Source organism: Aspergillus puulaauensis, chromosome 2 (assembly GCF_016861865.1).
Source record: "Aspergillus puulaauensis MK2 DNA, chromosome 2, nearly complete sequence".
NCBI classification, from domain to species: domain Eukaryota; kingdom Fungi; phylum Ascomycota; class Eurotiomycetes; order Eurotiales; family Aspergillaceae; genus Aspergillus; species Aspergillus puulaauensis.
The window spans coordinates 5,159,431-5,186,677 of NC_054858.1; the positions used below are offsets into that span (position 1 = coordinate 5,159,431).

The 27,247-nt window shown below is 53.6% G+C and overlaps 11 protein-coding genes and 1 non-coding gene across 12 annotated transcripts; 5 read left to right on the forward strand and 7 right to left on the reverse strand.

The window, feature by feature from the left end:
- Window positions 1-133: 133 nt before the first annotated feature.
- Window positions 134-1,519, forward strand: APUU_22090S (uncharacterized protein; the record flags this gene model as incomplete). The annotated part of the gene is made up of 3 exons (XM_041700914.1): window positions 134-261; window positions 305-1,176; window positions 1,224-1,519. 3 exons carry the CDS (start codon window positions 134-136, stop codon window positions 1,517-1,519), a joined length of 1,296 nt encoding a protein of 431 aa, XP_041553852.1.
- Window positions 1,520-1,645: 126 nt separating this feature from the next.
- Window positions 1,646-2,574, reverse strand: APUU_22091A (uncharacterized protein; the record flags this gene model as incomplete). The annotated part of the gene is made up of 2 exons (XM_041700915.1): window positions 1,646-2,016; window positions 2,079-2,574. The coding sequence occupies 2 exons, from the start codon at window positions 2,572-2,574 to the stop codon at window positions 1,646-1,648; spliced, it is 867 nt and encodes a 288-aa protein (XP_041553853.1).
- Window positions 2,575-4,490: 1,916 nt separating this feature from the next.
- On the forward strand, window positions 4,491-6,196 carry APUU_22092S (LLM class flavin-dependent oxidoreductase; the record flags this gene model as incomplete). The annotated part of the gene is made up of 6 exons (XM_041700916.1): window positions 4,491-4,554; window positions 4,622-4,973; window positions 5,026-5,098; window positions 5,147-5,703; window positions 5,750-5,927; window positions 5,978-6,196. The coding sequence occupies 6 exons, from the start codon at window positions 4,491-4,493 to the stop codon at window positions 6,194-6,196; spliced, it is 1,443 nt and encodes a 480-aa protein (XP_041553854.1).
- A 634-nt stretch (window positions 6,197-6,830) lies between these two features.
- Window positions 6,831-10,820, forward strand: APUU_22093S (uncharacterized protein; the record flags this gene model as incomplete). Its single annotated transcript, XM_041700917.1, has 1 exon — window positions 6,831-10,820. One exon carries the CDS (start codon window positions 6,831-6,833, stop codon window positions 10,818-10,820), a length of 3,990 nt encoding a protein of 1,329 aa, XP_041553855.1.
- Window positions 10,821-10,919: 99 nt separating this feature from the next.
- APUU_22094A (oxidoreductase, short-chain dehydrogenase/reductase family) lies at window positions 10,920-12,124 on the reverse strand (the record flags this gene model as incomplete). Its single annotated transcript, XM_041700919.1, has 7 exons — window positions 10,920-10,957; window positions 11,003-11,157; window positions 11,226-11,369; window positions 11,424-11,588; window positions 11,642-11,842; window positions 11,891-12,010; window positions 12,057-12,124. The coding sequence occupies 7 exons, from the start codon at window positions 12,122-12,124 to the stop codon at window positions 10,920-10,922; spliced, it is 891 nt and encodes a 296-aa protein (XP_041553856.1).
- A 440-nt stretch (window positions 12,125-12,564) lies between these two features.
- Window positions 12,565-14,223, reverse strand: APUU_22095A (oleate hydratase; the record flags this gene model as incomplete). The annotated part of the gene is made up of 2 exons (XM_041700920.1): window positions 12,565-13,630; window positions 13,676-14,223. The coding sequence occupies 2 exons, from the start codon at window positions 14,221-14,223 to the stop codon at window positions 12,565-12,567; spliced, it is 1,614 nt and encodes a 537-aa protein (XP_041553857.1).
- A 701-nt stretch (window positions 14,224-14,924) lies between these two features.
- On the forward strand, window positions 14,925-15,012 carry APUU_t20018S. The gene has a single exon. It is a non-coding gene; the product is annotated as a tRNA-Gln (tRNA).
- A 272-nt stretch (window positions 15,013-15,284) lies between these two features.
- Window positions 15,285-16,131, reverse strand: APUU_22096A (uncharacterized protein; the record flags this gene model as incomplete). Its single annotated transcript, XM_041700921.1, has 3 exons — window positions 15,285-15,405; window positions 15,489-15,844; window positions 15,904-16,131. The coding sequence occupies 3 exons, from the start codon at window positions 16,129-16,131 to the stop codon at window positions 15,285-15,287; spliced, it is 705 nt and encodes a 234-aa protein (XP_041553858.1).
- A 472-nt stretch (window positions 16,132-16,603) lies between these two features.
- On the reverse strand, window positions 16,604-17,161 carry APUU_22097A (uncharacterized protein; the record flags this gene model as incomplete). Its single annotated transcript, XM_041700922.1, has 1 exon — window positions 16,604-17,161. The coding sequence occupies one exon, from the start codon at window positions 17,159-17,161 to the stop codon at window positions 16,604-16,606; it is 558 nt and encodes a 185-aa protein (XP_041553859.1).
- A 2,862-nt stretch (window positions 17,162-20,023) lies between these two features.
- APUU_22098A (flavin-containing monooxygenase) lies at window positions 20,024-21,782 on the reverse strand (the record flags this gene model as incomplete). The annotated part of the gene is made up of 2 exons (XM_041700923.1): window positions 20,024-21,693; window positions 21,743-21,782. 2 exons carry the CDS (start codon window positions 21,780-21,782, stop codon window positions 20,024-20,026), a joined length of 1,710 nt encoding a protein of 569 aa, XP_041553860.1.
- Window positions 21,783-22,032: 250 nt separating this feature from the next.
- Window positions 22,033-22,630, forward strand: APUU_22099S (DUF4863 family protein; the record flags this gene model as incomplete). Its single annotated transcript, XM_041700924.1, has 2 exons — window positions 22,033-22,106; window positions 22,162-22,630. 2 exons carry the CDS (start codon window positions 22,033-22,035, stop codon window positions 22,628-22,630), a joined length of 543 nt encoding a protein of 180 aa, XP_041553861.1.
- A 178-nt stretch (window positions 22,631-22,808) lies between these two features.
- On the reverse strand, window positions 22,809-26,628 carry fphA (putative sensor histidine kinase/response regulator; the record flags this gene model as incomplete). The annotated part of the gene is made up of 2 exons (XM_041700925.1): window positions 22,809-23,099; window positions 23,149-26,628. The coding sequence occupies 2 exons, from the start codon at window positions 26,626-26,628 to the stop codon at window positions 22,809-22,811; spliced, it is 3,771 nt and encodes a 1,256-aa protein (XP_041553862.1).
- Between the last annotated feature and the right edge of the window lie 619 nt (window positions 26,629-27,247).

A 27,247-nucleotide genomic window follows, 5' to 3' on the forward strand; every position in this document is an offset into this window, starting at 1 on the left:
GCTCCAGGCGATCGGCCACTGGTTGAGCTGTTGGAGACGGAATTCGGCACACAGCACGTTCCTTTATATTCATTTATATTCCCTCTGCTCCTGTTCTCGACGGGAACTGCCATGGAGTAGCGATCTTGTCAGAATGGCTTCGGATGAGAGGCCCGAGAAGGCTACCGTCAATGAATCGCCTGCGCCTGCGCCTGCGCCAAAGGAAGGGGGACGGGGCTGGTTGATGGTTGTTGGCACTCTCCTCATCCTGCTGAATATCTGGTATATCTCTTTCACATCGTCGTAACAGAATCTAACTGTCCAGGGGCCTGGCCTTCGCCTTCGGATCCTTCCAGAGCTACTACGTGCTCGACTTCCTGCCCTCGGTGACAACCTCTGCCATCTCATGGATCGGAACAATTCAATCATGGCTGCTCATCATGGGCGGCCTCGTATCCGGCCCTCTGTTCGATCTGGGCTACTACCGCTCCATGATCATCACCGGCAGCGTCCTCTCCGTCTTCGGCATCATGATGCTCAGTCTTGCGACTAAATACTACCAGATCTTGCTTAGCCAGGGAATCTGCATGGGCCTTGGATTTGGACTATTGTACATCCCCAGCCTGACACTGCTCAGTCGCTCGTTTGTACGAAAGCGCGCTCTCGCACTCGGTGTCGCAACTGCCGGCGCTCCCCTCGGCGGCGTCATCTACACCCTCATGGTCGAGCAGCTGCTCCCGAAAGTCGGATTCCCATGGATGGTGCGCTCTGTTGGCTTCGTGATGCTGGCGCTCTTCATCGCTGCCGGGTTCATGCTGCCCTTGGATAAAGATAACGCCGGACAACCAGCTGCGCCGCGAACATCGCGCGCCTTTGACGTCCGCGCCCTCAAAGACCTCCCCTTTTGGAACTTCACCATCGCGAACTTCTTCCTGTATCTCGGCTATATGACCCCGTTCTACTATATCCCGATCTACGCGGAGACGAAGCTGGGTACGTCGCGCTCGCTGGGCCTCTACGTCTTGATCATATCGCAGGCGTCGTCGATTATTGGAAGAGTTGTTACGACTGCAGTGGCGCATTACTGGGGCGCTATGATCCCCTGGATCTGTTGTGGGTTTTTGTCTGGTGTTCTTTGCATCTCTTGGATTAGTGCGAGCAGTCTGGCGAGGTTTATCCTCTTTGCTGCTTTTTACGGTACTCTCCTACCTACCTACTTCATGTGCCAATGCTAATACATATAGGCGGTATATCTGGTGCCCTCGTCCCCCTCCCCCCGAGTGTCTTCCCACACGTCTGTCCTGACCCGACAGCACTCGGGTCCTGGCTTGGGATGGCGCAGAGCTTTAGTAGTTTTGCGACGCTGATCGGGGCTCCTATCGCGGGTGCGCTGGCGGCATTGGGCTCGTCGGGCTCTGAGGATCTGACTTTCCTTAACGTCCAGCTGTTCTGTGGGGTGTTGATGTTCTCGGGGGCGGCGCTGTTGTTGGGATTGTGGTTTATGTTGAGGAAGTTTAGGGATAAGAAGGGGTTGTTTTAGTGCATTGAGGATGTCAGTATTGATTGATGAAGTCATGTATTGGTTGCATTGGTATCAGGCGTTTCATAAAAGCAGCTTCCAGCATCATGAACAAATATGAATATCAAACATGAATGAGTATAATAATCATCGATACCAAAACCACAGCTCTCCATAACTCTGATACGTACTCCCCCCGTTCCCCCCATCAATATCAAACGTCGTGCACATCGTATAACTCTGCTCCTCAAGACACTGCATCAGATCCAGAATGAGCACTCGGCTCTGCACGCCTCCTTTCGCGGCGGATTTGTTCCACGGCTTCCCCTTGAATTTTAGCTCGAAGTTGCCGGACACCAGGTCCTTGTTGCATTGCTCCAGTCTGTCTCCAAAGTATCCTATCAGTGCGGTGGCGAGCTCTGTAGGCGCGTTGATGAGGTGTAGCAGATCCGCCGAGTCGAACGAGATACAGAGCCACGAGTACGCGCGCGGTTCCTGGTAGTGGAAGATTAAACTATCTGCACAGCAGTCAGTACTCCACCATAGAATAAAAATACCCTGGAAAAGAGAATGTAGGTACCCTTCTGCCCAAAAGCCCCATAATCACCCATCCTGCCCACCCTCCCCCCAGCAGGAACAACCCTCCACCCCTCCTTCGCAAACGCATTCAGCAGCCCCATGAGTGTAACCCGAATCGCAACCTTCTCCTCATCGTACCCATACCCCAGCGGATTCCCGCGCAGTTTCAGCTCCAGGCTTTCGTCGTAGTTCTGGACCCGCTGGATTCCTTTTGGCCAGAGGCCCTGGATGATTTCGGATGCGAGCGCCGTTATGGACTCGGGGAAGCGGATGAAGCGGAGCCGGTCGGAGCCCGAGAGGGAGAGCATGGCGAATTTTGTGTCCTGGCCGCGGAGGGGGTTCTGGATGACGGAGGAGGTTGTTATTGGGGTGGAGGTGGTGGTGAGGGTTGAGGTTCGTGAAGAGGACGGGGTTAGGATGGCCGTTGAGGCTGCTTCGGTGTAGGCGGGGGGCTCGTCGGGTTGGTGCATGGTTGCTTTCTCTGGTGGGTAGGCCATTATTGTCGCTGTAGTTGTCGCAGTTGAGTTTGGTTGCTGGATATTGGGTTTGTGCTGGTGTAGACAGAGATGGGTCTGGGGGCGCGTGCCTGTCATATACTGGCGGAATGCAACAGACGCAGCAACGCAGGCCATTTATTATTCTGCCTGATTCTGGTGACAATACCCTGTTCCCCACTGTCAGCAGGCATTATTCCTAGTCTGGCTAGATAGGAACACCCAAGCGCTGGTTGGAGAGGAGATGCTGCGCCACGGTTGTTTGATCCTGTCAGATATCCGGCATATTAGGATGCAGCTTTCTTGTCAGCTCGAATTAATTTAGCGCAAGGCTCAGGATCATGCAGTTACTGTGGCTAACGGTTTCAACGCTCAGGCTTGATAGGTCTTGAATTTGACTGCCTGATACGAGGTCAATCCTTCCACTCCATTACGAGTTGGGTCCTCTCAGACTGTAACAAGCCACATCTGCGGCAGGTCAGGCTACCCCACAGACCTGGACCTAACGGAACGATTGCTGGTTGCCTAGGCCGAGCCCTATCGATGGCTCGAGGTCCTTAGTGTGTGTTCCAAGGCAGCACCTCTGAACCTTGAAATTGTAGGTTTACTGGTACACTCTGAGATTGTGTCATACCCTCAGCCGGAGACTTCTTACTACTGGAGCCATCCAGGATAGTAATGCTTGATATACTTCTAGTCCGGTAAGCGCAGTGGAATCGCGTGCCGTTCCGTGCTACCCCAGAGTGGGCTGGTGGAAACTGTCCAGACCCTTCACAATTGACATTCCTACCCCGAATCACCGATGTAGTGACTGTCGCTTGATCTTGTGGGCCCGAATTTCCAGGCTCCTGGCTGACATTGCGCTATCACATCTACTATGAAGTCTTAGGCCAGAATAGCATGACCAAGGGTTCCCGTGCCTCATGTTCTCTTACTGGAACAGGCGTGCTCGTTGGACATTTTGTATACTTAAAGGGACATCGTGCATACTTAAAGGGCCCCTGCGGCCGCCTTTCTTAGAAATTTTAGGGTGGTCGGTGTCTAAGGTTAGAGTCCCTTACTGACTGACACCTTGCGGGAGATATTTCCGGCCATCTCCAAACCCTGCATTCTAAATTTCACTTCCAGAGATGGCAGTCAGGCAAGTCATTCTCGATGTTTCCGACCCTAGACGGTGGGCTTTCCTGTCGCAATTGATCTTTGGCGTTTATGTGGATGGGCTCTAGATTGACCGATTGCACTCCAGATTGCTCTAGATTATGGGTGTATCCTGATCAAAGGGAGTAACTTTCGCGTATAAAAGCTGGTGTGATGGATAGTGAAGGGAAATGGTATCCAATATAGTGCTTAAATGCATGATATAGGTCATTCGCCACCAAGGTCGAAAGAACAGCCAAAATACTGGGTTTCTCGGCCGAGCAAAGCAATACCACAATCCAGACTCGTCCGAGCCCTCTTCTGCGCATTCTGACTTCCTGCTGATGGCGTGATAAGTAGACGCTCTGACGCAGTGCGAATCACAGGCCGGCGATCAGGCAGATCAACCACTCCGACCCAGATTTCCGGTCCCCTGAGATGCAATCCACGGGTTCGTCATTGATGCTTTAATTATCATTGGAATTGCAATACCCCTGTTCCTATTAGAGAACCGCATGCGCGCAGTGTATTGATTCGTGCTCTGCTGAGTCGGCCGAGTCGCGGGTCGCCATATCACGCCATCACGGCCCACTGTGATGCTAGAAGTACAAATATCGTCGCGGGGTATGAGCGCATCGCTGCTTGCTTTTGCTGTTGAATTGGGACGAGGTGGGGGAGGGGTAGAGGGGTATAAATATGGTGTCTTTCTAGCTATTTGCTGGGTTTTTAGAGGTTTGATTGAATTGTTGCTGCTGTATACACAGTACTTGTTAGTATAGAAAATGGCCACCGAACAACCCGACCGACCGCGCAAGTCGCTCATTCTCAATGCCTTTGTTGAGATGTGTATGTTCTTCTCTTATTGGAATTTGCTCTCTGATTTAAATTGGTCATTGCTGAACTAGATTAATAGGCAGCGGCCACCAATCGCCCGGCCTCTGGACACACCCCGAAGACGAGTCGTACCGGTTCAACGACATCGACCACTGGATCGAGCTCGCGCAGCTTCTCGAGTCCGCCAAATTCCACGGCATCTTCATCGCCGACGTGCTGGGAGGATACGATGTATACAAGGGTCCGAGGAACCTCCAACCGGCTGTCGTCTCTGGGGCGCAGTGGCCCGTGAACGAGCCTCTGGCTGTCGTCCCTGCGATGGCGGCTGCGACGAAGAATATTGGATTCGGGGTGACGGTGACGACGACGTACGAGCAGCCGTATCATCTGGCGAGGAGGTTGTCGACTGTTGATCATTTGACGAAGGGCCGGTATGTTTCTTTCCCTCCCTCCTTCTAGACTGTAAGATGCTAAGTATAGCAGGATAGGATGGAATGTCGTCACCGGGTATCTCGACTCCGCCGCCCGGAATCTGATCGGAAAGGACCAGCCTCAGGTATGTCTTGAAAAGCCGAAAAGAACGGGCTAGACACTGACCAGACAGCACGACGACCGCTACGCCGTCGCAGAGGAGTACATCAAAGTCGCCTACAAGCTGTGGGAGTCATCGTGGCGCGACGACGCCGTGGTCCTCGACCGCGAGCGCCGCGTCTTCACGGAGCCCTCGCGCGTGCGCGAAATCAACCACGAAGGAAAGTACTTCAACGTCCCCGGCCCTCATCTGTGCCAGCCGAGTCCGCAGCGCACGCCGGTGATCCTGCAGGCGGGGACGTCCAAGGCAGGCAAGACGTTTGCGGCGCAGCACGCCGAGGCGATCTTTGTTGCTGGGCATAGTCCGTCGGTCGTGGCGAAGAATATTGCGGAGATCCGCGAGCTCGCGAAGACGGAGTACGGGCGGGATCCGCAGAAGATTAAGTTCCTGGCGCTGCTTTGTCCGGTTATTGGCAAGACGGAGGAGGAGGCCAGGGAGAAGTTCAAGTACTATCGCAGCCTGGGCTCGATTGATGGTGCGCTGGCCCTGTTTGGTGGCTGGACGGGCATTGACCTGGATGTTTATGGTGAGGACGAGGAGCTGCGGAATGTTCCCAGCAACGCTATTCGGTATGTCACTGCACTATTAAAAGCGATATCACTCTAACAGGTGCAGATCCGCCGTCGAGGCCTGGTCCAAGGCGACGCCGGAGGTCCCCAAGTGGACCAAGAAGACCGTCGGCGAGCACATCACAGTCGGCGGACTGGGCGCAACGCCGGTCGGGACGCCAGAGCAGATCGCAGACGAGATGGAGCGCTGGGTGCGCGAGGCCGACGTCGATGGCTTCAACTTGGTGAGTTTGCCGTTGTTGCGGTCGCTCTGGCACACTGCTAACTGTCGTAGGCATATGCCGTCAAGCCTGGTTCGTTCAAGGACATCATCGACCAGCTGCTTCCTGTGCTCCGAAGCCGGGGACTGTTCCACGACGACTACGCTGCTCCTCGTGGGACGTACCGAGAGAACCTGTACAGTCAACCGGGGCAGAGCGGGCCTCCCCAGGATCACCCAGCTTCGAAGTACCGGTGGAGAGCCGGTGTTGACAAGCATGAAATCCCAGAGTAAGCCCTGGAGGCTCTACCTGGATGGGCAAGGAAGTATGGCTGTGGCGAGAGACAAGGCGCAGTACGATTTCGGTTACGAAGCTCCCAATCAAAGTTTAGATATTACAGTTTCTGCAGGGTCTGTGGAATATAATAATATAACAATGAATGACTGCATGTATCAATATCGTGAGGCTGTGCAAAGCCATGCAGATAAACAGGTTTCATACATGATCATCATTCCCCACTGACTGTCCTCTGAAAAGGGTCTGCTTCACGAAGTCTCCTCAATTGGCTGCAAATGCAGACTACTGGGGATCACGCTGGTGATTGGCCTAATCAAGGCTGCTCTGCCAGCTGAACATCTGCAGTCAGAAACGGGTTTAGACACGGGAACTTCCGCCTGTAATTGCTGGAACTGCTGTAATAATGTAACTGCTGGTGGAACTGCTGAAAGTTGGGGTCCGTCTGACTGCGTCTTTAGTCTGAGTCCGCACGCGCCAGCCTTCCTTGTTATTTTTATCCTGTTAACCTATCTGTCCATATTTAGTGTAGCCTGCTGCCGCCGTCCACATGCTCGCCAAATTTATATTTGCCAAAATTACATTTCCCTCCCCATCTCTTCCCCGACTCCGCACTGAGTATGGGCATTCGCCATGGATCCCCTGAGCATCACCACCGGCGTCGTCGGCCTCGCAACCCTCGCCTACCAGATCATCGGATACCTCGGGACAGTTCGCGCTGGTGGGAAGGACCGGCTGGCCCTGTGCAATGAAGTCACCTACCTCTGGATGTCCATCACCTCGCTCCTCGAGCAGCTCTCCTCCGACGCCGTCAAGGACGATAAAATCCCCGACTCCCTACTCCCGCTCTTCGAACCCGATGGCATTCTAAAGGATATTAAGATCCAGCTCGAGGATCTAGAGGGGAAGATCAAGGCGCGCTCGTCGCGGAGCAAGATCGCGCAGACGCTCGCTTGGCCGTTTACGCAGAAGGATGCGGAGCGTATGATTCAACGGATTGGCCGGTTGAAGGCGACGCTGCAGGATGGGATTAACCAGTCGACGCATGCGCTTTCGCAGGATATTTATCGGGATACGCAGAGTCTGAAGAATGCGGTTGATGAGACGAGGCTGAAGGAGCTGATTGACTGGATTTCGCCGCTGAATTTTGTCGCGAAGCAGAGTATGATTTGGAATGAGCACCATAAGGGGACTTGCAAGTGGTTTTTGGATCGAGATGACTTTCGTGAGTGGAGGGAGGGCGAGAATACGCGTCTCTTCTGTCCGGGGATTCCGGGGGCTGGGAAGACGTTTCTGTCGTCGATTGTATACAGCGAGCTGGAGCGTCTGCGGGTGCGCGAGGAGGGCGGCCTCAAGGGTGCTGCTGTGGTTATGCTGTACTGCAAATGGGATGATCCGCTGTCGCAGGATGTCGATAACCTGCTGTCTAGCATCATCAAGCAGTTCGTCCAGCGATATAACGTCGGGGTGAGCGAGATGATGGGCCTGTTCACCAAGCACGGCAAGGAAGGGACAAGGCCTTCACGAGACCAGCTGCAGTCCACCCTCCAGCTCCTCATCGGGCGCTTTACAAAGGTATTCGTCGTTCTTGATGGACTGGACGAGTTGCGCAATGAAAAGGAACGACTCCCTCTGTTGAAGTTTCTATCTCCATGGAGCACTGCATCGTCCCCCAGTACAACCACCATCAACCTGATGGTCACATCGCGCCCTCTGCCCAACATCGTCCGGCACTTCCGACCCTTACACGACTCTAAAAGTACCATCTACTGCGATATATGTGGTGAACCGAAGATACCAATGCAGCACCACTGCGCCGAGTGCGAGGAAAGCTACGACCTGTGCCCATCGTGCTTCGACAGCAACACCAAGCGCTGTGGATATAAAGCGCACACATACCACCTCGAGTTCAACGCCCGAGTCATCCCCATCGCTGCAGTCGAAGAGGACTTGACGACCTACGTCTGCTGGCGAACAAGCGCCTCCGACTTTCTGCAGCAGTGCGTGGAAATCAAAGAAGGCCTGATGGATCGCATCCTCGACACGGTCGTCAAGAACAACGGCGGGATGTTCCTGCTGGCCAAGTTCAACATGGACACGCTCGAGTCGAAGCTCAACATCAAACAGCTCATGGCAGCACTCAAGACCCTGCCCCAGGAACTGGACGGGACGTATGCAGACGCCATGATGCGCATCACCGAGCTCCCCCCGTCGACCAAGGACACCGTCCTGCAGTTCCTTTGTTGGGTTGTCTTCGCAGAGCAGCCGCTGCATGAGAAAGCCATTGAGCACGCTCTCGCTGTGGATGAGGGCGAGGCAGACATCGACGACGACAGTATCATCCGCGCGAGGACGCTGGCGAACAAGTGCGCTGGGCTCGTGCAGTTTGACGAATCCGACTGTCTTCGACTGGTCCACTACTCGGCCGAGGGCTTCTTCAGGCAGAACCGCGATACGTGGTTCCCTGATGGAAATACAAAGATCACTTCAACCTGCTTGACGTATCTCCGGTTCGATGTCTTCCGCGCCGGCGCTTGCTCTGGTGCATCGGAGGCTGACGACTTTGAGGACCGTCTAGTCAAGTATCCCTTCCTGCGGTATGCATCTATCAACTGGGGATATCACCTCCGTGCGACGGAGAGCGATGCCCTGTTCAATCGGGCTCTTGAGCTCCTAGTCGACCCTGCATGTCTGGCCTCTGTAACGCAGGCCTTGTGGTATCTCGAGGACCAGCAACGCTCCATGAGCTGGTCTGCAAAAGAGGGCTCTGCAATCCATCTGGCCGCGCACTTCAATCTAGAGAGCCTGGTACACAAGCTCTCCAAGAAGGGGCACGATCCCAATCTCACAGATATCAAAGGGTCCACCCCTCTGGCACTGGCAGCCCGACGTGCCAACATCGAGGTGGTGACAGCTCTGATCAAGGCCGGTGCATCGGTCAATCCAGTCGACAACGCCGGTCGTTCTCCCTTGCACTGGTCCATCTATGAAGGCCACTTCGCCGTCTTCAAGTTCCTCATGGAGCAAAAAGGCATCGACGTCAACATCTCAGACGCTCGCTGGTCCCACTACACCCCGTTAATGGTCGCCGCAGCCAGCGGCTACACAGACTACACAGCCCTCCTCCTCGCATCCAACTCCATCGACGTGAACAAGCAATGCACCAGCCCAGCCGGCGGAACAGCCCTAACTCTCGCCTCCTATCGCGGCCAAACCGACGCCGTCAAACTCCTCCTCGCCCACCCCTCCATCGACATCAACCACAAAGACCACAGCGGCGACACAGCCCTCACCAGCGCCGCGCAGGGCGGGTACTACGACCTCGTCGAAGCCCTCCTCGACCACGGCGCCGACACCGAAGCCCGCCAGGAAGGCACCGACGGCACGGCCATCATGCGCGCCATCGACGGAGGCCGCACGTCCATCGTACAGCTCCTCATCGCGCGCGGCGCAAACGTCCACGTCGTCGACGTCTTCAACCGCGGCCTGCTCCACTCAGCAGCCGTGAACCGCCGCGCCGAGATCCTGCGCTTGCTTCTCTCCCACGATCCAACGTTAGATGTGAACATGCGCGACGCACACGGGAAAACAACCCTACACGATATCGCGCGCATGGGCGACCTCGAAACCGTCGATGTCCTCCTCGAGCATGGAGGCGATCCCACCGTGAAGGATAACTACGGCCGGACTCCGATCCGCGTCGCGCATGAGTCGCACCACCCTGCGATCCTGGAGATGTTCCGGGCTGCGCGCGCGAGACGGAAAGCCGAGGGGATCATATCGGGCAGCGAGCCGCTTCGCACGGATAGCGGGACTGTGCTTGACGAGGTGAAGCGCTCGGACACGGGCCTGTCAATTCCTGGGACTTTACCGCTCTGGTCGCTTGTTGTGTCGAAGCAGATGAATGAGTTGAAGGAGAGACTGCCTGAGGCGTCCAAGGACGAGATTAACAGCACAGAGCCGGATATGGGGCAGGCGGCGCTGCATTGGGCGATTGGCGATAGTGATGTCGAGACAGCGAGGCTGCTGATTAAACACGGGGCGGATATCGATCTGCAGAATCGGTACGGGCGCACTCCGCTGCATTTGTCGATTATGGCGGAGAGCTGGGAGACGACGAGGGTTCTGCTTGAGGCGGGCGCGGACCCGAATATCGACGACTACTGGGGGGCACCGCCGCTGTCTATGTCTGATAATCCTGTTTGTCTTCTTCTGATTGAGAACGGGGCAAGGCTGGACCGGGCTCGTATGGATTTGGGCTATTATCTGGGATATGCGGCGCAGGCGGGTTGGGAGACTTCGATTCGGCGGCTGATTTCTGCGGGTGCCGATGTCTGGAGTAAGGACAGGACGGGCAGGACGCCGTATATGATTGCGAAGGAGAATGGGCAGCTTGAGATGGCGAATTTGATCTTGCAGCTTGCGCCGAAGCAGGAGGTTTCTCATAACCAAGACACGGATGAGAAGGAGAATGGCCATTCCGGACATGGCAAGCTCAATGGTTCGACTGCGCCGGTGGCTATAAATATTAAATCGAGCAGTCCGGTGTTTGGACGGCATCTATATACCCTTTTGTTGGTTTTGGTACTGATTACAGCGACGACATTGGCACGGCTATATTAAGTTGATTTAGCGAGTTTGTAGCATATGCATCTGTTATTTTCTTATTTAATCCAGCATGTCATTCAATTAACTGTCCGTAAATTGTCCATAAACTGTCAGTTAGTCACCTAGCGGGTATGGGTGCAGTATCTGCCCATCTATCAAGCCATTAGCTGTGAACCGAATAGAGTCAAGACACTTACAGTAAAGCGATGCCGCTGAACTGGCCAAAAACACAAAGCTCGTCGCAACTTCGCTCGGCTGGCCTGGCCGTCCAAGCGGTTTACCTGAAGCCCAGTTCTGCATCGACTCTGCGTCGCGCGTGTCGACTTGGATGGGCGTGTACGTTGAGCCGGGTCTATATCCGTTAGTCTTCTATCCCATTTATACCCAGCGATGGGAATAGCCCAAGGTAGATAGACGTACGCAACAGCATTAACCCGGATCCCCTTTGGAACGAGCTGACTCGCCAGCGAGCGCGTGAAGCCCACAATCGCGCCTTTTGTTGAGGCGTAGTCGACCATGCTCTTCGTGCCGCGGAAGGTCGTTACAGAGGTGTTGTTTAAGATTCTGCTTCATTAGATTTTCCTGGCCCTGTATACCCTTGCTGTTGGAGGCACGTACGAGTCTCCCTTGCCCATATGCGGCAGGGCGAACTTTGTTATCGCGAACATCTGGATGATGTTCGTCTTGAATACGTCTTCCACTGTGTCGAGGTCGATCTCCGCGAGGTCGCTGCACATGTACTGCTGCGAGGCGTTGTTGACGAGGATGTTGATGTGTCCGTATCTTCAGTCAAGTTAGTTCCTGGTCTCATCAAGAAATGAGACGCTGTTTCATACCGCTCAACATGTTTATCAACAGCCCCCTTGCAAACCTGGCGGTCCCTCAGGTCTCCAGGAAACAGAAGACACCCCCGTCCTTCCTTCTCAACCAGCTTCTTTGTCTCCTGCGCGTCTTCATCTTCGACGGGGAGGTAGACGATCGTTACATCTGCGCCTTCTCTCGCGAATAGGGCTGCCACCGAGCGACCGATTCCAGAGCTGCCTCCACTTAGCACTTGAATACGATAGGATAATGTAGGTACGCACTCTCCGCCTGTAATCAATGCCTTCTTCCCGTTTAACTTTCCGGACCCTTCGTATTCTTTAATACCCTCGGGTGTTTCGAGCTTCGTTGCTTCGCTGGCGGGCTGCATTTTGCTTTCCAGGCTGCACGTTGTTAGTCGTTGCCCTCAGTTTCAATAGATACGGTTACCCTGGTGTCTGCTGGCTCTGGGCGGCCCCAGGAGCCTGGAATTGGCCTTCCTTTGCCATGCGCGACATTGTGGTGGTTTTGTATAGTACAGATGGTTAGGTTGAATGGGTGGCTTCGAAGGATGCGACTAGCAGCTGTATAAGATTTAATCGTATCACATCACGATGCAGTCACACTCTGTCATTGGGTGGGTGAATTCCAGTCGTTAACCTTGTTTGAGCCAGATCTCTGCAGCGAACCATTGTTGTTGGAGGTGGAGAGTGATCTCATCATGGCGTATAGACTCATCTACCAGTTTTAGAAGGTAGCAATAGACTAAGCTCTAGCTCTACCTGAAGTCCATTCTAACATGTTACACGAGATAATATGAATATCATATTGCTAAGTAGATAAATACTATTATATCGGCCATACTAAGGCTCCGTCCGTGGCAATTTGGTATCCAGCAAACCCACAACTAACTAACAATGCAACATCACGACTGTAGTAATTATCAATGCAGATTATTTTAAATAATCAAATCAAACACCTCCATCAACAAACTACGCGGCGGCTTGGGCGGTTTCTCAGGCAATCCCATCAAATCCGCAACAGCCGTCTGCGCGCCCCTGACACTATACTCCACCTCCATCGTGGTATCCCCCGGAATCTCCACGAACTGGCCCACGCACCCAAAGTTCATCGCATGCCCCGGCAGCACAGTCGGCCGGTCATGCGGCCCCCGAGTCAGCAGCGGCGCCGTACCGAGCGGCATCCCGCAGGGGATGGTCTTGGACTTGGACACGATATCACCCTCGGGGATGCCGAGGTGGGCGAGGGCCTCGCGTAGGATTTCCTCGCCGGTGCACTCGCACATGGGCTTCTTGACGTATTCGCCGGGCTGGGTGGGGTTGAGGCCGTAGCCCATCATGACGGTTGTGTCGAGGGGTTGGTTGGGGAAGATGGGCTGGTGCGGGAAGCAGAGGGTCATTTGCCAGCTGGAGCCTGTGAGGGAGAGGAGGGAGCCTGTGCCTGGTTTGTCGTGGGTGATGTTCTCGTAGGCGTTTGGGAAGTCGCCGCCCTTGAATGTGGTGGTGAATGTTTCGACGGTGGACTCTTGGATGTGCGTGAGGAAGGTCGTTGGGTCGCCGAATTTGAGAGACTTCTTGGACAGTTTCTCCCAGAGCTTCCAGTCCGTGGTCATTAGGTCTTGCCAGTTGGATTGCAGGGGTGGAGGGGGCGATTTGTTTGTGCCTAGGGAGACGCCGGCGTTGACGGAGCCGAGGCCCATGATGACGATGTCGGTTGGGTCGACGGTGATGAGCTCTTCCTTGTTGTCCTGGACCATCTCGATGGCGCACATGGTGGTTGGGTCGCCGTCGGGATAGCACTGGAGGTCTGTGACGCGGGTGTTGAAGCGGAAGTCCACGCCCTCTTGCTTGAGATAGTCGGACAGCGGGTGCACGACGGACTCGAAGAAGTTGAACTCGGTCCGGTGCGTGGTCTTGACGCTGTTCAGGGCACCGATGTCCTCGAGGTACTTGCGGAGGTGTCTCTTGAACTCGATGGCGCTGTGCCAGGGCTGCAGGGCGAACCTATACTTATTAACCTATGTAGCTCAACATGCTTAGGAGGCATACGTAGTCGACCACAGCATCCAGAAGCTGGTGTCGAAGAAGGTCTTGTCGAACATGTCCTCAATCTTCTTCATCCCCATCGACATCTCATTCTCCATCATCAGGCTAACCAGCGTCATGCGATGCTTCATCCCAACCTGCAGGCCATGCGGATGGAACACCTCAGCTCCTTTCTCTCCCTGTTTGATGCCCCTCGCCTGAGCAGGCATCAGCTCCTCCTCCGTCTTCTCACGGTCCCGGATATCCTTCATAACAGACCCGCTGCCGTCCATCTGGCTCGGAATCAGCGCCAGCAGCCTCTCGATGCATTCCCCGTGGAAATGCGGGTTGCCGTCCATGGGCAAGAAGTAGCCGTCCATTGCATTGCCGTGTGTTTTGAGTCCGCCACCGGACCCGGAGCTGGAGTCGAGGATGTGGATGTTTCCGGCTGGCACTTTTGCATCTTTCATCAGATGGATTGCGGCGGTTAGGGATGCCACGCCGCTGCCGACGAGCCAGGCGTCGATGTTCTTCGAGTCGCGGCGGGGTCGGGGGTGCGATATATTGACCATTTTGCTTATTGATTGATTCAGTATGTGAAACAATATGTGAAATAGTACAATGTTCAGTCAGAATCTACGAAATCGTCCACAGTTTCGAGGTCCGGTCTTTATGCCACGCTGGATACGTGTAGACTGGCAGAGGTCAGGAGAGGTGTCTTCTGACAGTCACCAGAGAAGATCTAGAGTTGCCGGGAATCCGTTGCGTGACTGCGATTCAGGGACTCGATTCGCGGGTCGTTCTATACAAACCCAGGGTTGCTCTGGGGGTTACTATTCCCGGCCACCGCAACCAAGGTACCCCCGTCAGCCCACCTCCGGTTCCAGCTCATTTAATGTGGGGTGGTCTTGTGGCTTGGATAATGAGTTATGGACTCCATGTGTATCCGGCGTGGTCACAATTTATTGTCTGACTATATGCGTGTTCTGATGGTGTTTGGGTGGAAGTTTGCAGTATATATAAATGTAGCCCGATGATACCCGCCCCATTAATGCAGCTGTATTGAGCCACCAACAATCAAAATAACTCAATTAGCCATTTGGAAAACTGGTTTTTTATTCCCTATTCCAGATTATTCCTTATTCCAGAAAAAGCACATTATGTCTTAAGAAATTCATGTCCCACCCAGTGGATGACCCACCCTCAGTGTACTTCGTGTCGAAACTAGAGACCAGGATATAATGTCGACATGGGAGAGAAAAAAACAACAATCGGTCTTGTGGTCTAATGGTTATGACATCAGACTCTGATACGCATTAGAGTCACATCTGGTAATCCCGGTTCGATCCCGGGCAGGACCTCTTCTTCTTTTTTTCCATTCCCCCCCTTCACATTTTATTTTGCCACTGCGAACGCGATTATCCATTTATCGTTCCGGTTTCCCATTCCCATTTATCAGTTTAGGCGTACATGATCCGCAGTCGCAAAAAGACTCTGCGTGCGCCGTACTCTTTACTCCAGTCCCCGCTACGTCGATCCTCTACTAAGATTATTACTGGTGCTGAATAGTTTCATAGTAGTTTCCTCATATTAAATGTCATTACGTTAAATCCATTATCCTTGGAAAATTATCTTAGTTGACGGGGTGATATTGAGTCTCACGCTTGGTCTTAAACGACCACCGGCGCCACGAGATCCCTTGCGCGCGCGCGCACAGGTACGTCGAGACACACGCCATGACAAAATACAACACCCTGAAGCCATAATCAGCACTCAACGAAAGTTCCAGTTCCGTCTGAGGACGAAAGAAAAAAAGGAAGAGGAAGAGGGATCTCACGCAATTGCAATATCCAATTTCCAAATCTGCGCTAGCCTCGTGCACCCAGACTCATAGTACCAACGATGACGGCCCTTGCCGGACCCCTTTCTCCAGCCGCGGGGCAGGACATCGAATACCGTCGGTGTGTTGGGGGGCACGTTAGAGCCGGGTCGCCACTCGTGTTCGTTCTCGCAGGACCCGAGCGGTAGGGGCATGTACTGGGCGGATGCGACGGCGATGGCAACGAGGACTACTACGATGCATAGCCGGAAGGTTGTTACGGCGGCCCACCAGTATTTTGTGTAAGAGGGGTTCGTGGCGAGTTTGAACTGTGGGTAGAATAGGAGGATTGCCCAGGTGAGGGCGATGCTAGACTGGAGGGTGTTAGGAGTGATTCATATTGAATTGGGGTAGGGCTACGTGGTAGACTAACAACAGCGATCGGTGCGACGGCGCTTGTCCAGATATAGGGGCTGTAAGGAGGATGGCGAACCTCGGGCTTGCTGTTGACGAGGGCGAGAAACGGCCTGGTCGAGAAAATGAAGACGAAAAGGATGACGACGGATACTATTGGGAACAGAAGGCATTCCAAGCATAGAAGCAGGACCATTACCCAGCCTTGAGGCTTCCGTGGGGCGTCTGCCTCCTGAGTGTCTGTCATTTTGGTAAAATTGACTAACTTGCTGGGACTTGCTGGGCAATTTGGAAGTGCAGGGTCTTGCGGCGGTTTTAAGGGTCTGCCCAATTGCCAAGGAGGGCCTGAATACGAGTTATCATTTCCCTTGTGAATATGATCATCCATGAATACGAGGTGGCTTGACCAATGTAGCATCAAGACTACGATTTTAGCAAGATATTTACTTTTAGACGGACGTTTGTTCAATCATCAGAAATATCGAGTTGAAAGCATGGTATATACATATTCTATCGTTTTCTCTAGTCTATAACAGAAACAGAAACAGAAACACCTTGGAGATCCAGACTCTCAAGTGGTCTAAGAAGCATAACAAGAAGAGTTGCAAAGAGTGCAAGGCCTGCCTTGCGGGCTATGGCCCCAGAAGACAGCAATAGCCAAAACAAACATCACGAAGATAGAGGCAACGGGCCAGCATTGCTAACACCCGCTCTATCCTTTAACCCAAGGTAACAGTGAAAGAGGTGCCACCGGGGCAAGAGTTGGTGTTCTTGTCGTCCGGGTTCTGGTACGACTGGGAACAGTTGGTGTCACCGGCCTCGCAGGAGATACCGGAGCAGCCGCCGCCGTCAGGCTGGGCGGAGAAGCCGCCCTTGATGAAGGCCGAGTTCTCGTCGAGGTCGATGCTGGAGAAGTCCCAGAAGACCTTGTCGCCTTCGCTGGTGTACTCGAACTGGAGGACCGACTTCTCGGACCCGCCGGTGGACATCTTGATGGAAATGCCGCTGCCGTCGGAGGTGGTCTGCATCGTCTCGGTTGTGCTGTCACCACCCGAGCTGAGGCTCTTCGATCCGCCGTTGCCCGTTGTGGAGGCAGTGTTTTGGATCTGCACCTCCTCGGAGAGGTTGTTGATGATGGTGACGCCGCCGCCGCCGCCGCCGCCAGAAGAGCCGGAGCTGGAGCTGCTGGGGGCGGAGCTGGTGGTGCTCGAGGGAGCAGGGGCAGCGGTGGCTGCGAGAGCGAGGGTGGAAGCGAGGAGAGCCTTGGAGAAATACATAGTGAATGTATTGGTTGGTTTGGTTTGGTTTATAGAGAAAGTCGAGTGAGTTTAGAAAAGAGAATGTCTTTCTGAACGAAAAGGAAGGAAAGTCGGGAGGATGAACCTCGAAAGCGAAAGCAAAGAGAATGAAAGTAACTGAATCTGAATCTCCAAAGGAATGGATAAGTTGAGAGAGACATTGATGAGCGCGGTTTCCGGGGGTTTATATATGTGCTGGTGGAGCAGAGAGCCCTACAGATGCGGCGTCAATGCGGCGTCAGTGCGACGGAAATGGAAACCTCCTTCATCGTAACGCGCAAACCCCTGCAGGGGAAAAGCGGATCAAGACGCCACATGTCAGGCACGCTTATCGTCCCTCTGGGCGAATAAGGGTGGTTACCAGGGACGCCATTGAGAAGATCGAGGAACAGTGTAGAACCGTGGACTGCCTGCAGCATGGGGAATGCACGTGTGTGCCGAAGTTTCTTTTCAGATTGGCCAATCAGATATAGCTATACCCCCGGAGTTCCACAGCCGCAGTGGACCAAGTTCTGGGCCGGTCTCGACCATGGGTTCTGGGCTCTACCATACTATGCCCCCCCGGATTGCCACGACAAGAACCCATTTCCGGCGACGTTAATAAGGTGGCGTCTGCAAGCACAGGAAGGCCAGCCGAACGAACCAGACTGCCTCACTCGCCATCAATTTGAGTTTGTACTCTGCGGAATCTCGTTGGCTTCTCAATCAAAAAATTGAGATCTTTCCGTGGCAACCACAGCGCTACACGCCAGTCTCTGAATGCACCCCAGGAAGTCTACCAAGGGCATGGAACTGCTGGATTAAGGGGCTATGCAATCGAATTTTCAGTTGGAGAGTGCTGCCTGGCCGTTGTTCAGTCCCTGTTCGGACGTTGCTTGACTGGCCGAATCCATTCGTAAGACCGTTGGCGTAAGGCGAATTGCGCAGCCCTACGGATCCGATGACAGCTTATGCTCGAGAGTAGAGAGCTCTGCGGTCTATCTGTGGTCTGGATCTGGTGATCGTCGTTGTCCACGTCGGCAGTTGACGCTCCTCCAGGTAGCTTCCCCCGCTGCCTGCCCCATACCCAGGGAGTATGTCTTTGCTCTGAGTATCTATCAGATCCAAAGGGATTGATACTGAAGAACTCAATAAACGATTCCCTGTGCTTCCGTTCCGACTGGGATATTTCATAGACCCGAAATTTCACCCATAAATGCTTACAGCCATTCTCACCCCTGCATCTCGAGGGAATTCGTCTGTCTGGATACATCAGTGTAGCCTTGGCGAGGGATATATCGGTTCCAGACAATCTGTTGGTCTGTATTGTCTGGTCTCGCCACGAAGTTAAGATGCTATTGTCCGGAACAGGCAGTTTTGTCCTTAGTAAGTTTCCTGGCGAAGCACTGTACCAGTATGCTGAGTCGAGTTGGAGTAGTCGCCATAGCTGATCCACTATGGATGCCTTCTAGAACATCCCCCGGAATGTCTGGATATCTGCGTCGAAAGGATACTGGTGTGAGCCTTCCGAAGTACCCCGGGAAGTTCTCGTTCAGCACCCACAAATCGATAATAGCCAACCCAGTAAAATGTCTCAGTGCTAGGCTGCCATTATACTGTGGGAGATATTCCAGAGTGCGGAATATTTAGCCAGTATTCAATGTGTCCGTAGAGGAATTTCTGCAGGGGTACTGTGACACTCGCGGCTTGCCAGTTCGTATAGGGCAAGACGTTTAATACATATTGGTAGCCCCCATGTCTACATCGGACCGATCGTGCTGCTGTCTTATCGGCCTGCGTAGGGAGGCTGTACAAGTACTGCGCCGGGGTTGGTGGTATGTTGGCAGGACACTGCACGGTAGGGCAAACATGACCATCCCGGCTCGTATCACACTGAATAGAGGAGATTAATGTCAGACAAGGTACACAGTTATAGTCCCATCCCAGCCGTCTAAACTTGCTGTGTTGATTTTCCAGTAGCAATTCCCATCAATCCCAACCATGCAGATACCTACCACCATCCTCAGCACTCACGCTCAGCCTCACAATCTCCGCACAAAAGATCGACGACGTCCTCGCCTAGTTCAAATTTTTAGCTGACCCCAGTGACGGCGCGGGAAACTCTATGAACTAGTATAATGGCGGCGTGGTTCTAGCCCTCCCGGTGGCGAACCCTCTACGACACCCACGTCACAGCAACGAGGACCCGCGAGCAGCTTAGTACGCTCGACCCGCTCTCTCCGGGGGCAGCCAACGGGCACTGGATGCGTATGGCGAGGTCCACTCCCGGATCCTGAATGCCCTTGAGGCTGGTAGAGGCAGGTATGTCGCCTCTGTCTTACGTAGGCTGAGGTGTTCTGAGGCTCGGGGCTTGAATACGTTGCGCAGGGGTTGATTGCGAATCCCTACGATGAGAAGTATGGCTTTGAGAGCGAGATGAGGCGAAGTTTTCTCCGGGGTATTTTCAGGAGGATTGGGCGGAGGTGGTTGAGTTGGCAATGGCAGACCTCTCGCATCTTTGAACTAATTCCAGTATGCGGAAACCGATCGCGTGTATTAGGAACGTGTCAACTGGTTCTCGCGACAGAATTCAAATTGAACTGCCTCTGAAGGCCGAGGAGTGCATTCTCCTAATACCGACAGATAGATATGCGGGATGTTCATCGAGCAGGCATATGGGCCCTTTGGAGTGACAGACAGACCCTTGATGGGGGATTGTTCATGCCCTATGTTCAATGGGCGCCGCCTATACTTTTGGATATTGGATATCGTCATTACTGATATGGCTGCTTCTTTCAGACGAGGTCACTTGCATCCACTCAGAAAGAGGATTATTCCATTGCCAATTCATTATTATTGTATTTACAATCTTAATTTCACCCACTCCTGCACCAGCCCCCTGAAATCACCAGGCAAATACGCCTCCATAAGCTCCCTCCACCAATTCCCCTTCCTGTTTGCTAACAACCCTAGATCACCCAGTAACTCATCCACATACGGTAGGCTATCAAACACCAGATCCGCGTGTCGTCCAGCTAGCCCTCCTGTTTCTCGGGGTCGGCGGATTTCCCCGTATGTCTTGTCGAGAATAGCACATTTTTGCACATGCTCTAGGTTGGAATGATCAGGGCTGAGATGCTCGATTCTCTCCTCGAAGAACGCGGCTATCCAAAGTGCTTGGACTTGAGCGACAAGCACGGCGTGGATGGAGACGGACATGCCGATGAACGCGAGGTTCCTTTGCTCAATGAATGACTTCTGCGCTGGGATCATATCGCGGTATAGCAATGGAGAGGTTGTTAGCTTCCCGGAGGAGAATAGTCCACAATTAGGAGCGTTGGATGTCCGTCGAGACAGGGTTGCCAGGTAAGGAACACTTTGATAGACTGTCTTTGCGGCCTCTTTGCCACCATTCAAATCGTCGTCTCCCTGAATGCCCAGCTGTACAGGGATATCAGTAGCCCACCCGGTACACAGCACTAGGGAGTCGGCATGCAGGATCTCCCCATTCGCCAGGTGGACCTTTCCAGGTGACAGGCTTGCCAGATCTGTAATATGTACTCGTATCTTTCCCTCACGGACGAGATCAAACCAGCTCGTTTCGTAGTTATGCACACTAAGAGAGTTTCCCATCCAGAAGAGAGTCGTCCACGGCTCTAGCTTCTTCAGTTCAGGATGTGTGCTGTACCCATTGAGTCGTCGAATAAGAGAATCGAGATACGTCCAGAAATATCGACAGATTCTCTGCCCCAGTGCTGTTCGGTGGAGCACCCGTTTCATCCACGAGAAGTGCCCGCTCTGGTAGAATGGCGCTGGATCGAACAAGGTAAAGAATCTCGTAGTAGAAAGCTTCGCCAGTGATGTCCTGAACGGACCCAGCGAGAAACTACGTGGCCAGAGATAGCTTGGGCCGCCTCCTGAGGGCCGAATGATCATGTCGACCTGCGAGCCGGACTGGACAGCTGTATAGCAGACGTCCCATGCGGACTTATTTCCGCCGACCACGACTATCCTCTTGCTCTCTGCCAGTGGTTGGGCGTGCTCCTTGAGCTGTTTTGAGTGGACGATGAGACGGTCGAATGTCTCGGCGCCAGGTATCTCTGGTATATGGGGCTTCGATGTAAGCCCTGTCGCAACTACCAGTCTGGTGGCGAGTACATTATTGATTATTCCTGCTCCACTAGCAGACCCAACCCTAACCTCCCATACCCCCTTCTCATTCATCTCAGCCGAAATAACCCTCGTACCAAGTCGAAGACGCGGCGTAATCCCAAAATGCTCAGCAGCATCGCAGAGATACGCATGCACTACATATCCAGGGATATGTCCTGTCCCATCAACTCCATACTTCTCAGAGACCATGGGGAAATCGCTAAGCTCGTAAGACCCGAAAACGTTGTTCGTCTTTAACCCGGGGTACAGCCGTTCGGCGGCCCAGGTGCCCCCGACGGACTGGGCTTCGTCTACAACGAGCAGCGTTGCAGCTGGATGGATCTCTAGGTACGTCTTGGCCATGATGAGGCCGTGGAGGCCTGCATTATTAGTACTTGAGTGGAGGTTAGGTATATTGCGGGTTTGTACCTGCGCCGATGATTAGTAGGTCAACTGTGTGGGGAGGCATGATAGCATTCCAAGTTATCCTGGAGTAAGATGGCAGACACTGCCATGTTCGCCAGACATTATAGCAATAAATACCCCGCGCAGAGGAGCTCTTGATAGGAGCTGACTGCTCTGTAAGCTGACTGCCGTGATTGGTGTCCGAGAGTGCCAGCAGCCTCGGATCTTCTTCTCCGCATTCTTCTCCATCTTTATCAAGATCACCCCGCGGTCGCTCTTGGAACAACTACAGTCTGCAGTCTACAACTCTCAATATGTCGACCCTCCATCCAAACGCAGAGAAACTCATCACGAGAGCACAGGAATTCTTCGCCGAAGTGGCTGATCTGTATTCCCCCCCACCCCATCCACTCACCACTCTTAGTCGGGTCTAACAATCTTAGAACACCAGGCAAGAACCTCGAAACCCACCTAAACACCAACTACGGCCCCGGAAACCCCTTCTACGAAGACTTCTGCCGCCTAATCCGCACCGGCATCGCCAACAACGAAGACTGGATCGCGACCGACGAGCTGGACGGCCCCAAATACCGGCGGAGCAGGCTGTGCTCGCCCTCGGAGCGCACGCGCTATTTCAGCATCACGACCGTGTATATGGACAGTGAGGACGAGTATCGCGGGCAGTACCATCTGCATCCGTATGGGGAGATTAATTGCGTGGTGCAGATTGATGACTCTGCCGAGTTGAAGGGGATGAATGGGTGGATGGGGGCTGGGTGGACGTCGCCTGCTGCCGGGACGCATCATTATCCGGAGGTCAGAGGGGGTGCCCTGGTGGCCTTGTTCTTTTTGCCGGCTGGCAGGATTTCGTATAAGGCGAGTCCGGGGATGGAGCAGCCGGTTTATGTTTAAAATGGGTTGAGACTTGATCCAAAATGTTAATATGCAATGCTGTTTTATTGTGCAACTCGCTCAGCCATGCGGATATTATGTATATACAGTATGGTATCATAACTATTAAAAAAAGCGAGGTGCGCCAGGCACCCTCGCATATGACCGAGTGTCTTCGTGCAAAATGAACAAAATAAGCTCACGACGTGTACCGCGTGAACCATCCTCCTTTTTCCCACTGGCCCGGTTTGTAAACGGCTCCGTTCCGTGCGTGTTCCTGGTGGAGGCCGGCGAGAAGTGTGTTGAGGCGTTCGAAGTTGATCGGCTTCATGATCCATCCGTCGAAGCCTAGGTCTATGTACATCTGCGCGTCCTTCTCGAGGAGAGACGCCGATACGGCAAAGACGGGGACATGGAGGTTGGGTGAGACGTGCTGTTTTTCGAATTCGCGAATTCGTTTTGTGGAATCCATACCGTCGAGAATGGGCATCTATATCGCCGTAAGTATAAATTCCTACTTTACACTAGCAGCAACTTACCTGAATGTCCATCAACACCACATCCCACTGCGTCGGGTCTTGGGCGTACGCATTCGCGCACTCCTCCCCGTTCATTGTCCACTTGACAGTGTACCCGAGTTTCCCCAGTCGCTTTTGTAATATTTTCGCGTTGATAGGATCATCTTCAGCCACAAGCACTCGAAGGGGCGACTCGGACTCATATGGTTTAGAAGTAGGCTTGGCAGCTGATCCGAGTTGATGGGAGGCTGCCTCTGCGGAGTCTCTCAGTTGTTTTTCAACCTGATCTAGAGGCTGTGCAGTTCCACGCGGCGTATTCTGTTCGGCTTTCGGGGTACTATCCTCTGAGCCAGTGCCAGGAGGACTGTTACGTTTCGAAGCAGAGGTGTTATCGACAAGAACCATATCTCCCTGAGTAGGAAATGCAGCCACAGAGTCTTTGGTCGCGACCGGACCGCTTGCGAGGCCCGGGCTTGGAGTCTCTGACCCATCAGGAACCGGGAGTTGCAGTGAAATCTGGAATCGGCTGCCTTTGCCCTCTTCGGATCTCACCGTCAGTTGTCCGTGCATGTTGCGCACTATTCGAGCAACCAGCGCCAGACCGAGTCCCAAAACGGTCTTCTCTTGCGGAGCAGCGCCTTCGAGCGAAGTATTCTCCCCATTGTCACCACGGTTCTCGGAATCGTCCTCCCCAGTGACCTGCTCCAGCTCCCGGAATAGTCGCTCAAGTGTAGCCGGTGAGATTCCGTCCCCTGTATCCAGAACCGCAATTTTCACCGTCGGCTTGTCCGGATCACCTTCGCCAGGAGCATGCCACATTTCCACAGTCACACTACCCTCGGTGGTATGTTGGATTGCGTTGGAGACGAGATTGCTAATCGACTGTCGGACACGCCGCTGATCTCCGACCACGGTATCGGGGATCCCAGGGTGCTGTATCACCGTGTATTTCAAAGACTTTCTATTCGTCTCGCTTTCAAACATGGCTGTTGCCTCTTTGAGCGTTGCCGGCAAGTCGAAGGGCTCATCTTTAATGAGGTTTTGCCCTTTCTCCACATTGGTAAGATCGAGAAGATCATTAATGACATATATCAAGGACTTGGAAGCCGAGTGGGATTTGCTCAAGTGATCCCGTGTCTCGCCGTCCAATGCTCCTTCGAGGGCAATCTCCAAGTAGTTGACAATGGCATTCAGCGGCGTGCGTACCTCATGGGCAGAGTTCGCCAGAAGCAACTTGGTGAGGCTGGAGCTCTCTAGGGCGGCCTCCTGCTGTCGCCAGACCTTGATGAACTTGCCGTATACTAGACAAAGAACAGCGGCAGTGTCTACCTCAGACTCGGTCCAGTCACGGCACCGGTCCAAAACTGTCTCACTCCATGTCTGAAAGCTCTTCCGGGGCTCCAAGTGGCCCTCAGAGAACTTGGCCAAGTTGGGGTTGCCACCCCACTTCACCTCGGTTAATTGACCGCGACGGAAGAAGGCAATGAAATCCTGCCCATCCGTGGACAGAGGTACGTAAAGCAGTCCTGAAATATTTTTGAAGCCTGGGGGATAATGGAGGTCCTGAAAGTCCTTAACGATATGGCTAGAAGTGAGGACAGAGTTATGCTTTCGCACTCTTAGATACTCCAACAATGCGAGCATCTCTTGTGACTGATGTGATTTTGCCAGAATTTTGATCTCCCCGCGAATGCACAGAGCTCCGTAGTCGGCATCGACTAATCGAAGCAGATCATCTGACGAGGCGACGATATATCCAGAGGGATTTGCATCTGTCGGCACTGTGTTGATAAGCTTGCGTGCTTGCAGCCGAGACGCATAGGATAGGCGTTCGATGTTTCGAGAGACGGTGTCACCAATTAGTCGGCACATTTTCCGAATGGGGAATGATACTCTCATCCCCCGAGAGCCGTATGAATGGCATGAAATAAGGCCCCATAAGTCGTTCGGACCGTTCACGCTAATAGACATGGACGATCGAACTTCCATATTGGCCAAGTATTTAATGTGGATGGGAGACATGGCGCGAAGATAGGAATGGGTCATGTCCAAGGGCGTTTCAAGATCCTCGAGCGTCCGACACACCAGCCGTGCGGTTACATGATCGCGATCATAGAGCAACCGAACTTTATTGATCCGGTACAAGTCTCGCGCTTGTTTTGGTATGTCACCAGCTGGGAAGTGCAGGCCCTTGAACAAGTCGATACTCATGGTGGGGTCGACTAATTCTGCGACAACTTTACCGTTGAACTCCGAGTCAAATTCGTAGACCAAGATACGGTGAAAGCCGGTCAACTCCTTTACGATACCCGCAGTTGTATCCAGAAGCGTATCCATGCTATCCGCACGAGCCAGTTGCTCCTGAATCTGGCTGACGATGCCGAAAACCTCCATCGCGGCTGCTTCACCCTTTCGCCGGCGGGCGCGGCGCAGGACGCGCAATGGTTGATTGATCGTGGTTGTACTACCAGTCATCTGTTCCATCGTTGGCTTCACGTCGAGAGTATTCGCGGGAGCTGCAGGCGAGATCTGGCCCGACACGGTCAGAGGGCTGGCATGATCATCCTCCAATTCGAACTCGCAAACAACCAAGCCATTGGTTGTTGGACTGTTATGCATGGCGCACCATAACCGAACTGTGCTACCGTCGGGTGTATTCACGGTGAGGATAAATACCTCCGGGCCATCCACTGCCGGGTCGTAACCCTCGTCCCGGACAAAATCCACGTGGTCCAAAAATGTGTCTGTCTCGTCATCTGAGAGAATATCGCAGAAGGTAGAAAGAGAAAAGAGATCATTCGGGGAGTAGCCGAGAATGTCCTTTGAGTTCTCGCTCACGACGCGAACGACCATCTGCTCGTTGGGCTCCTCACATACAGCAACCAAAGCACCAAAACTCTGAATTGCGCCCGGAATATGGATCGGCTCATCTTCACAAGCTTTGAACGAGTCGACGGTCCTCCCGGTGATCACAGCATGTCCGTCGTCAGTCACAATATGACGGAACCGCGAGGTCATAAGCTCGTAAGCTTCCTGGTCGGGTTCGTCTTGAGAGGTAGGAGTAAAAACCGTGTTATCATCACCCTTCCGCGATCCTAAAGTGTTCGATCGAGGTCGGGTAGACGATTCGGACATCCGCTGAGACGACGCGGGCTCCGAAGTCTGCGGTGTAGGTCGAGTACCGCCACTCAGGTCGATTGAATTTGTCCTGCTCTCCGATTCTGATCGCATTCGTGTCCAGGTTTGATCGTCTATAATCGAATAATGCCGAGCGCCTCCGGTAGGAGATAGGGTTGGGTTCGTGGCGTGAGACACATCGTTGCGTGCCGAGGGGTCAAGCGAGACAAGTGATCGGATTGGGAAGACTCGATCAGCCGTTCCGATAGATGTATCGTGCGATCTACCAGAGCCTCCTCCCTGTTCTGGTGTTGTTGAGGTACCGGGGGTGGGCGTTCCCTCGTGGGAGGGGTGCTCCGGGCGGGGAGGGGGATGGTCGGACATCCCCAAGGGGAGAGCGCAGGACGTCACAGGGTTCAAGCGCGCTCAGGGAACTAGGTGCATTAGGTTGGATCTGACAGCGGCTGCTTCCTAGTCGCAAGGCTCCGTAGAAGCAGCAATCCAGGGTGGGCGAGGCGAAACCCCCGGCAGCTTCGATATCGCTGCGGGGCAGTGGCTATCAAAAGTCTTAGCCGAGTCAAGCCACAGAGGGCACAGGCGTGAGAGAAATAGCGGAGGAAGACATCTCCAGCGCATCCAATTCAACGCTGAATTGATGTTGAAAAAAGAGAGTGGCTCAAGAGGGGTGGACATGGATGTCTCTGCCTTGGAAGTGCAAGTCACGGGACGGTCGGTCCAAGGTGCCGCCAATCGCACAGCGCAGCAGTGCTGTTCCAAGGAATGGCCATCGAGGAAGCGAGGAATGTGGGCCCACGATATCGAGCGAATTCTCACTCCCCGTGCTGGGTGCTGCGGGAGGGGCATTCTGTGTTGAAATATGAGTCGGAATTCGGGTAAGATTGATAGCTTGATTCTGGAACAACCTTGCAGCTCAACGTTGAAGCCGATTGAGATCAGAATCACGTGTGCACTAGGTAGCCGAATATGTCGCGGGTCATTGTTC